The sequence below is a fragment of the Orbicella franksi genome, chromosome 8 (genome assembly GCF_964199315.1).
Source record: "Orbicella franksi chromosome 8, jaOrbFran1.1, whole genome shotgun sequence".
NCBI lineage: Eukaryota > Metazoa > Cnidaria > Anthozoa > Scleractinia > Merulinidae > Orbicella > Orbicella franksi.
Genome location: NC_138152.1, coordinates 6,884,944 through 6,898,511, shown reverse-complemented (window position 1 = coordinate 6,898,511; position 13,568 = coordinate 6,884,944). Strand labels below are relative to the sequence as shown.

General features: G+C 38.1%; 1 protein-coding gene across 1 annotated transcript in view; it reads right to left on the bottom strand.

Annotated features, from left to right (window-relative positions):
* The window catches only part of LOC145495269 (DNA mismatch repair protein Msh6-like), a 33,505-nt gene that overhangs the window by 15,885 nt on the left and 4,052 nt on the right, over window positions 1-13,568 (bottom strand). Inside the window, exons 5-21 of the mRNA XM_081474863.1 lie at window positions 11,062-11,366; window positions 10,151-10,205; window positions 9,787-9,825; window positions 9,584-9,643; window positions 9,051-9,125; window positions 6,813-6,889; window positions 6,178-6,236; window positions 5,461-5,523; window positions 5,106-5,182; window positions 4,497-4,571; window positions 4,218-4,289; window positions 3,510-3,600; window positions 3,223-3,317; window positions 2,299-2,335; window positions 1,912-1,978; window positions 1,704-1,758; window positions 859-927 (exon numbers count right to left, since the gene is read on the bottom strand). Of these exons, the coding sequence (XP_081330989.1) occupies window positions 859-927; window positions 1,704-1,758; window positions 1,912-1,978; window positions 2,299-2,335; window positions 3,223-3,317; window positions 3,510-3,600; window positions 4,218-4,289; window positions 4,497-4,571; window positions 5,106-5,182; window positions 5,461-5,523; window positions 6,178-6,236; window positions 6,813-6,889; window positions 9,051-9,125; window positions 9,584-9,643; window positions 9,787-9,825; window positions 10,151-10,205; window positions 11,062-11,366 (1,371 nt within the window). The remainder of the gene's footprint in view (window positions 1-858; window positions 928-1,703; window positions 1,759-1,911; window positions 1,979-2,298; window positions 2,336-3,222; window positions 3,318-3,509; window positions 3,601-4,217; window positions 4,290-4,496; window positions 4,572-5,105; window positions 5,183-5,460; window positions 5,524-6,177; window positions 6,237-6,812; window positions 6,890-9,050; window positions 9,126-9,583; window positions 9,644-9,786; window positions 9,826-10,150; window positions 10,206-11,061; window positions 11,367-13,568) is intronic.

The following is a 13,568-nucleotide window of genomic DNA, read 5'->3' as shown; positions in this document are numbered from 1 at the left end:
GTCACGTGATATGTAGAAACTAGTCGACCACAAGGTCGAGAGATCGAAAAGAAAAGAAAACGGTTGGACAAGTCTACGTTATGATCTTGCCTTATTCTTTTGTGGACATGAGGGCCAACATAGGCCTAACCATAGAAAGAAAGCTACATTTCAAATTTCTCCCACATAGCGTGAACAGGGCCTTATATACACTGTATACCATTAGTTCTTCCCACATGAATAACAAAACTAATCCTAAAAGTGTGTCACAACATTTAGTTTGTTACTTCTGAATTTGATTGTATGGCCAGGAGAACACAAAATCTAGTATTCTAAATCTCTTAAATTGTTATCTCTTAAATTATAAATTCAAATAGTGTGCAGAAGTTACAGGATTGAACTCCTGTTAGGGGAACTCAGAGTTATTTTTCCAAGAGTTTGTACCACTGCCTAGTAACATTTTTCTAACATTTCTACTGAGCTAAAAATACATCATTCATCATTTCTTTTCAACAACAATTCACTTCAAATTTAGGCAGGAGTTTCCACAGGTGTCAATTCTTGAAATACACTCTACAGTTTTAGTTTTTCAATTTTAAAGAAGATAGACTTGGTTGTCTCATTGGTATGGCAGAAATACTAACCGTTTTTATCCCAAATTGTGATCATTCTCTGTGCCAATTACCGTACTGCAGTTTTATTCTTCTGTTAAGTCTTAGATATCTTTAAGGCAGTCCTTTACATAATATTAGGAGTTATTGGCTTCCCTGGGCTTCCTTGCCCTTATACATTGATATCTTGTAAATTTATATATTTATAAATGAAAAAAAAAAAGAAAATGATAAAATAAAACAAAGAAAAAAACAAAGAAACAAGTACCATGTGTTGTCTTCCTTTTGTAAATACACTTTGTCCACTCCGTGCACAGCTGTCTAGAGGTGTATATTCCTGAAGGGTAAAATTAAAATAAAAAAGTCCCAAGATATATAGGCAGTTGTAGTATAGATATAGTTGACCTACTTAGCTTACCAGACCATAGATGCCATTTGATGATTCTAAGTAGAATCTAATCTATATGCAGCATGGACCATTTCATTAATGTTTTCATTTGAGGGCAAAGCTTTTTGGAAAATTTTTTCCTAGATCATGGTCACACCAGGTGGGCAAAATCATCACAGCCGGTCAATTTGCGTGGTACCCGGTCCTTAATGAAATTCCTGTGTAGGATCCTGTGGGATCCAAGTTAGTGATGGAATCTTACTTACGATCCTAAAGAGCACAAAGGCAGTCACCAATAATGTTAGATCCTTCCTGGACTAGTGCAGGAACCTGCTGGATCGTACTAGACCCAATATGATCTTGTGCAGGATCTTACAGGCATTGTTTCATTATCAATGATCTTTGCTTATGATCCTGTTAGAATCCCACAAGATTTATCAAGTGCTGGTGTAGAAGTTTCATTTACTGCTCCAGGCATTGGAAAACACTTCTAGGGAGACTTGAAAAAAGCCAGGGAGGGGACAGGGGAGAGGGATTTGGTGGGGTGGAGGTAGCTAGTAATGAAGCAGCATGCAATCCAGGGAAGAATAATGACCCCTCCTTGCCCAGGGGTACAGAAGCTGGGATCATACATGTAAGCTTCTGTAAAGTGGCCTCTTTAAGCAGAGCTTGCCTTTCTTACAATTTAAAGAAGGTACACTATTAATACATTGTACACACTGTACCTCAAAATTTCCCATTGACAAGACTTCTTCATCTATTAGACATTTCTTTAGATACCTTAAAAGTTACAACACCAAATTTACATGTTATTGATATGAATAAAGTGTATTATGAACAAGAATGGTAAAGTTAATGCTATCAAATATTTTTCAAGGAAGAATGGAAACTGCAAGTACGATAATGTCCTTCTATTTTGAATTGAAAACCCACCACACAACAGCGCCAAGGGCACTTAGAGCCAATTCACTGCCTTCACCTGGCATCAAGCCCAAAGGATCTAAAACAAAGCAAGGAAGCTGGTTAGTTTATCTAACTACTTGTTTATCGTACTACTCGCTGCCCTCAAAGCTAACCTCGATGGATGCATGTTAGATTATCTAAGATGTAGATATAGATGTAAGGTAAGGCCATTAGTGGCATGAGGCGACCAGGAGTATTTCTACCCCTACCCCCTGGAGGGGATGCTAGTCCATCGCAGGGTTACCCCAGCCATTACATTCACCGGCGCTACTTGTGACAACCGACTTAACATCTTTCTTGGGTCGATACCGAAGTTTATCCCAATGTTCTTGATATTTTTATAGTTATCATCCTTACCTCCATCAGTCAACTTCTTTAACGCATCTGGCCAACTCTGAAACACAAAACAACATAACATTTAACTTTTAATACTGCTGCACCACCAGCAGCAGTTTTTCAAAAGTATGCATGTTCATCACATTAGTATTTAACTCCATGCAGTCTAAGGTCAATGCTTGAAGGTCATCTTGATATTTTCTTCTTGTTTACCATAGCTGGTCCAACACTAGTACAAGAAAGTGCACCAAAAGCTTAAGGTTACTGTAAACCTTCGCAGGTGTCCTTAGCGAAAAAAATATTACCGCGCTGTCTTAAAGACAACCACTACAAATTATATATCAATGCAAAGGTTATAGAATGCTCTATTCGATAAAAATTGTTTTGCCTCAATTTTTTTTAATCATAAGGCGAGCACAACCTAAAAGCACAAAACGATCGACGTTCCATTGAGCGAATTTATCGGGTATCAAACTCAACCACATCAACAAAGCTACTGCATTATATCATTCACGAGGCATCAATCATCAAAACCGTGTGGGGGATTTGCGTTTTTCAAAATTGATCTCCTGCAATGGCCTTCGTCATAAAACGCGTCGCTGTATTTTTGGACATCAAACTTGACAGAAAATTTCCAAAACAACCAATAGGAATATCGACTGATGCATCGTGAATGATATAATGCAGTAGCTTTGTTGATGCGGTCGAGTTTGATACCTGATAAATTCGCTCAATGGAGCGTCGGTCGTTTCGCACTTTTAGGTCGTGCTCGCCTTATGATTAAAACAAATTGAGGCAAAACAATTTTTATCAAATAGAGCATTCTATAACCTTTGCATTGATATATAATTTGTAGTGGTTGTCTTTAAGACAGCGCGGTAATATTTTTTTCGCTAAGGACACCCGCGAAGGTTTACGGTAACCTTAATAAAGTGACTTGCAGACCTTGACTGGATTTTCTGTGCTAGTCTTATCTTTGTTAAAATACTGCTGCTCCGCCAGAAACTTCAACGTCTTGCCTGCCTCCCAAAATTGTGTTCCTACAAAGAAAATGCAATATTCAGTGTTTCAAAAAAAATATGAATATAGACTTACAAATCCAGGAAGTACATGTATTTATTATCTGAGATTTGAAGGGGAATGCAACCTTTTTGGGGGTTGGAGGAGGGAAGAGAAGTATTTTCTGGAATGCTGTAGATTTAGAGTAAGGTTCAAGTCTTTCATTCACCTACCTTGTGTTAGATATTCTTTCATAGAGGACATTAACTCATGGTTGAGAACATGCTGTGTTTTCAGTGTTAATCCTCCACGAGGACACAGGACCTTAAATGATATAACAATGGACAGACATAATTGGGGGAAAAGAATAATAAAAATCCTTATCAAAGGGAATATTGGATTAGGAAAATGCTAAAAACAAAATTGAGCCTGTACACACTGCGCAATTTTTTGTTTACTTAACGGAAAAGTCAGTTAATCTGTGGTACGAGTGTGCACAAATTTTTTTTCCCTATATAGTTTGTCAGGCCAGACCAAACTAAAAAGGTGCCAGCATCCTGCTTTAGAACAAGACAAATTTTTGTCAGGCATGAAAAGAGACAGATTTTTCAGTTTACACCCCTTAATCTGAGGGGAAACATCAAACAAGTTTTGATCTCATGCTGATCTCTCTTTGATCTTTGATCTTGCCATGTCATTGACACTTTATGGTCAACACATATTTTACTGTTTTTGAGTGTGCCCATGATGACCAAACTGAAAATTTGATGGAGACAATTTTTTTCAAAAGTTTTGGAAGAGCCAAACAAATCTTGTCAGCCAAGTGCATACAAGCCCATAGTGATTAAACACCCTTCCCCTGTGAACCAGACAGAATTAATTTCTATCTCAGTAGCAAAAGTCGCAGAGGTAGCCATGACACCATTGAAAATTATCCACACCTGAACTGGTGTATAATGAGCCACAAGAGTACGCAGACGAGAAGACTGACGATCATCTTGAAACTGTCCAACCTAAAGAATAATGATTAATACATGTAAGTACCTCTTGTGAAATGCATTTCAATAAAGTATACAACAAAAAGTGAATGAACTGGAAGAGATCAAACAATGCTCATTCAAATTGAAATCTTGCAGTCAGATTTTACCCAAAAACCGTTAACAACTTTAAAAAATTGTTTAGACTTCACCAACTACTATTTTGATGAACTGTTAACTCACATGAAACTTTCCAATTGATGTATCGACAAAACAAACACCATAAACACTTTCACCACCAGAAACATCATCAGAACCCTAAATATTGAGAAAAATATGTACATGTTGGTACATGCAGGTTTCATGCATGAAACAGTGATACAAAATGCAATGTAATGTTAGTATTATTGGATCATGTGTACTCAAGGCATCCATACCCTCAATCGATATCATGATCAATACTCGATCGACATCCCGATCGATACTCAGTCGACACTCTAATAAACACTTGATCAACAGTCGGTCGATAGTCGGCCTACACTCGGCCAACTCATATGAATTGATCAAAAATTAGTTGACTCTTGACCGACTGTCAACCGAGATGTTGATGGAGTGTCGATCAAGTGCCAACTGAGGTGTCGATGGAGTGTTGATCGAGTATCAATCACGGGTCGATCAAGGGTATTGATTGAGGGTATTGATCACCACTCGACCGCAAATGCCTTTAGACATTTTGAAAGCTGATAGCATGACTGTCAAGACAAGAGATGAGTGCACATGCAAGGAAAAATGCTAAATATACAGGTAGTTGTACTTAACTGACAGCAGTATGCTGTAAAATCTTTCATGTACCTTCTCAGAAATAGCTAAGAGATATGCTGCTTCACTGTCATTACAGTCTCCATCCAGAAAGCTATATGTCTTTGTTCCTGCAGAAAATGTAAATATGCTGAAGTAAGTCACAGCCCAGACGAACCTTGCTTTTTTAAATTTTCTTTGGCCATGCAGTAAGATTTCTTTCCACAAGCAAAACAATATAAGGCAGTCAAGGTAATAGTTTCTCCAAAAGTTACATCTCTCTTTTGCTGTCTTGAGGTCTAACAAAATAACACTATTGTCATTTCTTTTCTCTAGATACCAGCTGTTTGCAAACAATACTGCAAAACCAGGAAAGACAAAAATTAAGAGTAAAAGACAACATGACTACCTTTTGTAATTACTGCACATATTTCTCTTTTGACAACTTGGTCACTTCTTGCATTTGAAAGAGCTGTAAATAGAAAACAAAATATCATATTAAATGAAAAGGCAATTTCAATGACCCATCAGGCTGTAAAGTTGCTAACGCATGGTAAAAACTTCCTTTACCAATTAACCTACTTTGGTGAACTGAGTGTTAAAACAAGATGCAAAACAGTGATAAAATACAAGGCTTCAGATTTATATTTACTTGGAGGAATTTTTCAGTGTCTGCGTCTTTTAGTTCAAATATCTTGCCCTTGGTACAATTTGTTTTGAAACCAGTCCAAAATGTTTTGAACCAGTACAAATTTTTTGACAAAGTGCAAAATGTTTCACCTGTTACAACTGCACTTATGGTTTCGGTCTCTCAACACTCGGTGTTGTTTATTCATAGAGTAACTTGAATTTAAAGCACTTTGAAGTCTACATCTCGCAGTTGAAGAAGTCAACTGTCTCGCGCTTGCAAAGAAAAATACTACTCTCGCCTTCTCATGGTCTCAAATATACCATTCACCACCACTTATGTTGTGCATGAAACATCAAGTCAAATGGTAATAAAGATGGGAGAGAGGGGTCTTTGCTCAGCTTCTGTATCTTTTACTCTTCTCTGGTCTTCTACAGAGTAAAGAAAGAATGTTATAGTACCATTTAACTTCAACCAATGAAGGACTAGTGTTCTTACTTTTCTTGCATCTCTCTTTCATCATTTCTGGAGTCTCAGTTTGTTCTACTCGTGCAACTCTGCAAAGAATAGTGGACTAGAAGTTAACTGATGATCTGCTGAAAAGATTATTATTAATAATTAATCTTGCTTTGGAAACAGGGTAAATAATCGCGCAGTTCCAAAAAATATCCATACAACTCTAGCTCCCCAACAGAAGAGATTTTCTCTAGGACCTCCGCCCCAACCACACGGGAAATTCTAATTAAGCGTCATACATTTCTTTAAACTTTTTGGGCTTACCAACTGCCCCTCCCCCCACCCTGCCCCCACACCATCACCACCCCCAGAAAATTCAAATTTCTTCTGTGGGAGGAGTATAATGGATATTTTCTGGAACAGCATATTCGAAAAATGCAGACTCAGAGCAAAATTTCTTGGAAACAAATTACATTAATTTGATATTATTTGCATCATTTAATAAGATGATAATGTTAAGGCCCTGATAGCTTTTGTGGGAGCAAACTGAGACACTGTCCTACAATGAATAACATACAGTCAGCACGTTATATTTGTCTAGCTGCAAATCGCACTTAAACATTTTAACATTCCTGATCAACAAACACATTTCTATGTTTGATATTTAGATTACTTACTTGTAACCCTTCTGAATCAGGGTATCAGAGTATCGACCAAAAGCAATTTCAGGAAAACCAGCATGGGCAAAAGTACCCTGAAAAATACATGTAAAGAAAAAACATTATGAAGCACATGTCTATCATCATTCTGTTTTAAATCTGCCATTTCAGTACATGTATCAGGGCTCTAAAAAACCCCCGTCCGGTTGTCTGGGACAAGTAGATTTTCCCTTCGGGCAAGTAACTTTCTGTCCTTACTTGCCCCATGGGCAAGGACCCAGGCAAGCCGTTCGCGGACTAAATTTTTGATAACAATTTTGAGAAGAAAAGGTAAATTTTAGGCTCAAGGGTAATCAAGTGTTGAAGTAGATGAAGCTTGAGGATGTGTCGAAAACGAAGACCCAAAAACGAAGACCGAAGACCTAAGACCCTGTGGTCTAAAACGAAGACCCACCGATCTAAAACGAAGACCAGCCGGTTTAAAACGAAGACCCACCGGTCTAAAACCTTTTTTTCTTCAGGAAAGACTCTACACTAGGCTAAATTGCTTTCATTTCTGTAGCGCATAAATTAAAATGTCATCTGAGCGCACGGCAAACTTGACAGTTGCTTTATCTCAGTCTGTACAATGTGTCAAATTGTGTAACCCAATAAAATTCCAACAGTGTAGAAATATATGTTTTAGTGACGATTTTAGTATAATTTATCGTCACCAATATTCTATTTTTCAAATGCATATGAGCAAATTACGATGAGGTGACTTCATTACTTTGCTTTACTGTCCTTATCATATAAAGGCGCAAAGGTCAACTGTGCGTGACTCGCAAATTTATTCACCACGTGCTTCAAGAATTTGTTTTAGACCAGTGGGTCTTCGTTTTAGACCGGTGGGTCTTCGTTTTAGACCGGTAGGTCTTCATTTTAGACCAGGGGGGCTTCGTTTGAGACCGGTGGGTCTTCGTTTTAGACCGGTGGGTCCTCGTTTTAGACCACAGGGTCTTAGGTCTTCGGTCTTCGTTTTCGACACATCCGAAGCTTGACGAAAATTGCAATTTATAGCGTTGTTTTGTTGATTGCGTGACGCGCACTCACGGCTCACAAGTGGTTGCCTAGCACGTGATCAAAATCTGCCCTGATCAAATTTCTTTCCAGGATTAAAAATAGCCGCATTGGGAACAGAAACGCTGTGTTTATTTCTTAAAATTTTAGCAATTTTCTGCGAGCATTTTCCAGTTTCTCTGTACAAAACTTAACTCAACAACGATATATTAAAGCTGTAGAAATTGTACGCGAAAAGAAGCTGCATATTGCTACCTCAAAAACGAAGCCAGCAATTTTGATGCTAAAATCCAAGTAAGTCTCTGTTTTCGGCATAACATGCAAGTAATGAAATGAAAAGTATTATATTATTAAAAAGAAATGGATAAGTAAGTCATCAAAATACTTTCAGAGTTCCTGGAAGATGACTTAAAATAGTGTTTCTTTCAAACAAAGACGTTTTCCCTCGATTGAAACCATTTTTCATTCACCCAAATTCATTCACTCTCGCTGGCTTTTCAAATTCGACACTGTGCCTGTGTCAAAACTGAAGTGGGAAAGCGACTTGTTGTTAATTCTGCGTGTTATAAATTTCTCGCACTTCTCTTCACAATGATTTCGTGGAGCTAGACAAGATGCAGGTGAACATTCAGGGAGTTGAACACGATCTTCGACAAATTAATCAAATTGATTCAAGGCTGTATGCCCAGCGTGTAATACAGGAACTAGGAAGTACGTACTTGAACGAACTACTACAACTTCGCAAACTTTGTTTCTTCAACTGGGAGGCACTGGCAAAAGATGCTGTGGGACAAAATTTAATTCCTGGTGACATTTTTTTTATCACGTTCGAAAATTCCAGGGAAAGTTGAATTTAACGCCATAAAAGCAGAATGAAGAAGTTAAAAGTTGTGGAAGTATTACAATATAATGGCGTAAACATGAAAGTGATCAGCACTAAGACAACGTACGACTACAGTCAAGATGAGTTTATTACATTAAAACACGCCTGTAGTTTGTTCATTTTGGGGTTCATGAATTATTAATGAGTTTGAAAACTTGGGCAAGCGGGGAAGGGCCCTGGGCAAGCAAAATTTGAGAGTTACTTGCCCAATGGGCAAGGTGGAATTCAAATATTTTTTGAGCCCTGATGTATGCATGGGAGAGCTGGACCCAACTGCTCAAATGAAGGACTGCTGAACAGAAACTTAAACTTACCTTCATGTAGATCAATCCTAGTTCCTTGACCCCAACAGTAGCATCCATATTGTACAATTCATAGAATTTACCAACCTGATCAAAATGAAAAAGACCATGAATAAATCTTTTAAATGTACATATTGCAGATTTGTTCAAAGTATACCCCTGATTTCCTGAAAGTTTGACAGGGACAACAATAATGTCATTAGTAAGTTTTGATTGGTTTTCTTATTCAACACTAGACAAGTCTAGATCTTATCAATTACCAGTTTATACTGGTTGACCAAGCGTAAGTCAAGATATGGCTTGATATAGGAAAAACACATTGAGGCTAATATCCAACCATCTTGATTAAATCAGCTTGGTTAATTGAGACTGTAAGTACTCTATTGTGGGGCATACAGAACACCATTTTCTTGCAGGGTAGAGAGGACAATCCTGAGTGGGTAAGTCAGCCCCATTTTGCTTCCTCGGGTAGCTAATGGTTCTACAATCACCCTTCCATCTCATGGAGCTAGCCATGTAATGCAATCACGTAATTTGTACTATACCTTAAAGAAAAGGATGGTATCAAAGTTGTCACTCTTTAGTTGCCACCATTGCTTCATTGCCTGAGCAAAAACAAAGGACACAAAATCAGCACCAGAAGACCATGTAGATGATTAACAATTTGTAGCTTCACTCAAATAGCAAACAAATAAATGCACATCAATATTTTTGGTTTTTTGGAGGAGAACAGAATAAAAACACTTACAGGTGTGACATCTTTTGATGTTAGAAAGGATGATGGAACCTGTAGAATTATACAAAATATCCTGTTAGTAAATAAATGCAAATTACATGTAAGCTACCTATAACCAACTTTGGTATGAAGTGCATCGCTTATGAAAAATCAAACAACTCCCCAGTGAAGCTTATAAAAAGTCATAAAGAGAAAATATATTGTTCTCTAACTGCTCGTTTTCATTGTCAATGAGGAAACAAAGTAAAAAAATCGAAGATTCTTTTTAGTTGAGAAAATCATCATCCACAGTTTAAAACCAACCAGTGAAAGCATAGCAATTATTTCAAAGTAATAAAATTAATATTGATAAATTGTCACAAATATCAACATTTACCAGTAACGTCCTGGGATCATAGTCAGGATGCGACATTGGTCTACCATGTTTGTCTCTAGAAGAAAAAATATAAAATAATGTATCACCAGTGATAAAAACATATTATTGTGTGGTAAATGAGCAATGACAAATGTTCCTTCCTTGATATTACACCTGCCAACTTCTTCACCATACAATCCCTCATGATGAAAATATAAAATACTTGATGAACAAACTTAATCATATATTTTTTTAGATTCTCATCCACATTCATGTAGTTTAAGTTATTACATGTATATCATATATGCAGCGTAAAAAATATACACTGTCACTAGAAATTTTGAAGTTGCAGTCAAGACAAAGGCCCATTTATTGTGGTTTCCGTACTAGCATGAAGAAACAGAAAGGATTGCTATATGTCCATGCCCTTCTCACTCTCTCAATCCTCTTTGTTCTTGGTGGAACATAGGTCATCCACTAGTGCCTGACCCTATATTGACCCTTCACGTGACCCTATATTGAGCAGTGCGTTTCACCTTCCGCCGTGTGAGCTGTCTCTGCTCCAACTCTGCCATTCTTGTGCCCCTCCATGTGTGCTGGGGTACACATATTAATGTAAATAATCCTGTTTGGATATAATGCATTTTGCATCACGTCCTTTACAAATCACTGCTACCCATTCACACTTGTGGGTAGAGAAAGGCAGTGTGAGATCAAGTTAATAACTATCTTGGCCACAAGCACAACAAAGTGAACCTGGCAAGCACCCTGAGCTCGAAGCTGGACAGCTCAACCTAGAGTTCACGACTAACCACAACACCACTGCATCTGACCCAACTACAGTACAGCGACGCTGCTCTTTTTCAAGTCTACATCACAATGCTTGTGTTTTTTTTTTCACCCTCAGTCTTCCCAGAAGTATAAATACATACCTTCTCTTGTCTTCTTTTAACCAGTCTAGTTTTTCATGCTTATAGGTCCCTGCACCAGCCTCATCAACAGTGTTCACACTAGGAACTGGGGAAGAACTCATCTGGAATCTTGCCAGTGATTCTGCTGCTTTACTGGCTGAACTTGACACCTTGTTTGTTAATGATCCTGGTAGCAGTGACGGTGAGGGTGTACTTAAAACAGGTTGCTTAGAGTTAACAGGTGTACATGGAGGCGAAGACTTGGGGTTCTTTGTTTTCTGCTGACGTGGTGTTGATGTGTTGCCTCTTTTACGCTTACGAGATGACTATTATACAAACAAAACGTCAGACAGAAAAATAATACATGTAAATCAGGCAGTGAACATTAACAAATTTAAAAATACTTGGACCCATCCATTCAAAATAGGAAATATGCTAAGCTGACTCAAGATCATTATCAATAAATGAATATGATGTTTACAATTTTTATCCATACTTTTAATATTTAGCAAATCTTTGACATGAATGGGCACTGGCAACATTTGCACAGCCTGAGTGACAAGGTACTTGGAAGTGGAAACCCTGTGACAAACAAGCGTCCGACGCAGGCGGACAAACAATACTCCCACAGCTGTAGACACTTTAAGCTAAATGTACAGTGTATTGAAATCACAATTAAGAGTCCTTTAATCATGTTTACTGTAGGTAGTGTCGGCCAACACTAACAAGCAATATATCGACTGACACTTGGTCCATACCTCAGCTGAGTATCGGTCAACACTCAGGCAATACACAGAAAATATATCAGCCAACAGTCAGTCAAGTGTTGGTTGAGTGCCGGTGGATTTTCAGTTGGGTTTCGGTCAATTATTGGTCCATGCGATGTCCAATATGTGTGCGAGACAAGTGGCAGCTGTAACGACCAACATATTGACCAATACTCAACCGATACACAACCAACGCTTGACCGACTGTTGGCTGGTATATAATTATACTGGCTGCAGGGCTCGAAATTAACTTTTTCGTCCGGGAGCCAGCGAGCAACTAACAGAAAAATTTTGGTCGCCAGAGAACACGAGAACACGATTTTATACTTTACTTTGCATGCAAGAAAAGTCACAATTGAAGAGCCAAAACAATTAGAAACAACACGAGTAACACTTAGTTATAAAGCTACCATTGTTCTCAGGTGATATGTCTCTGGTGCAAAGGTGATGGTTGTCTCCATAGGCATTTAAATGAAGCGGAGCATAAAACGTTTTAAGTCCGTGGCTTTCATTGTGAGACAAACACGGGTCCTTGCGTATTTTCCCTTTGCTATTTCTTCAAAATGCCGTTCTTCATTTTCAGCTTGCTTTCCTCGACACCTTTCAACAACTGATAATAATAATAATAATAATAATTTTTAAAAATAATAGCAAACTTTATTGAGCACTTTTCATACAAACTTGAATCTTACATGTATCTATTATCATCATCGTCATATATATGTCATGATATCATAGTTGTTACTACTACTACTACTACTACTACTACTACTACTACTACTACTACTACTACTACTACTACTACTACTACTACTACTACTACTACTACTACTACTACTACTACTACTACTATTACTACTACTATTACTACTACTACTACTACTATTACTACTACTACTACTGCTGCTGCTACTACTTTTTTTTTTTTTATAAATAAGGTATATACAAGGTAAAAGTAAGTAAAAGAAATAAACTATTAAAACCTATTTCAACAGTGTTTACATAATGGCTCCCTCCTGGGTTTCAACGTCAATATTGGTATATTACAAGGTAAAAGTAAATAAAAGAAATAAACTATTAAAACCTATTTCAACAGTGTTTACATAATGGCTCCCTCCTGGGTTTCAACGTCAATATCAATGTTCTTAAAGTCACAAAAGGCTTTCCTTCTAGCTCTTGAACCTCTTAGGCAGATTAGTGCGGATCTTAGTAAAGCAAAGGATGTCCTTGCTCTTATCCAGGAGATTGTTTTAGCATAATGTTCTCCTTTCTTGATGGAGATCAGCTGCGCCAGTCTGGAATGGTATTGCAGGCACTCATTTCCCATGCCGCCTGTTGACGTGAAAATAAGGGGTGTAAAAGTTCCTTGTTCGATATCCAAAACCCTCCTCGCGTAAAGACGCTTCTTCTCGTTCTCATGATTGCGGTATATCTGTTGGAGCTCTAGGTCCCTATACGAATCAGCATTAGGGTGACAAACCCTCACGTCAAAGAATGCTGATCGTTGGTTCTCCCAGAACCCGCGCGCATGAATATCTAATCTCGCATCTGGAGCTCGATTAGAACCTCTTCCCAGCTGTTCACCCGAGATGTCTTGCAGGACAGGCTCAATCTCAACATCGGTACAAACCATATTCAGGAGTTCGGCTTTCAAGTCCCTCAGCTCATTGTGACGTTGGGTAACGAACCCACCTCTCTTGCATATCATTGCGTGGTCCACTGTAAAAGCATCGCCGCATACACAGGTGGAGGGGATATCAT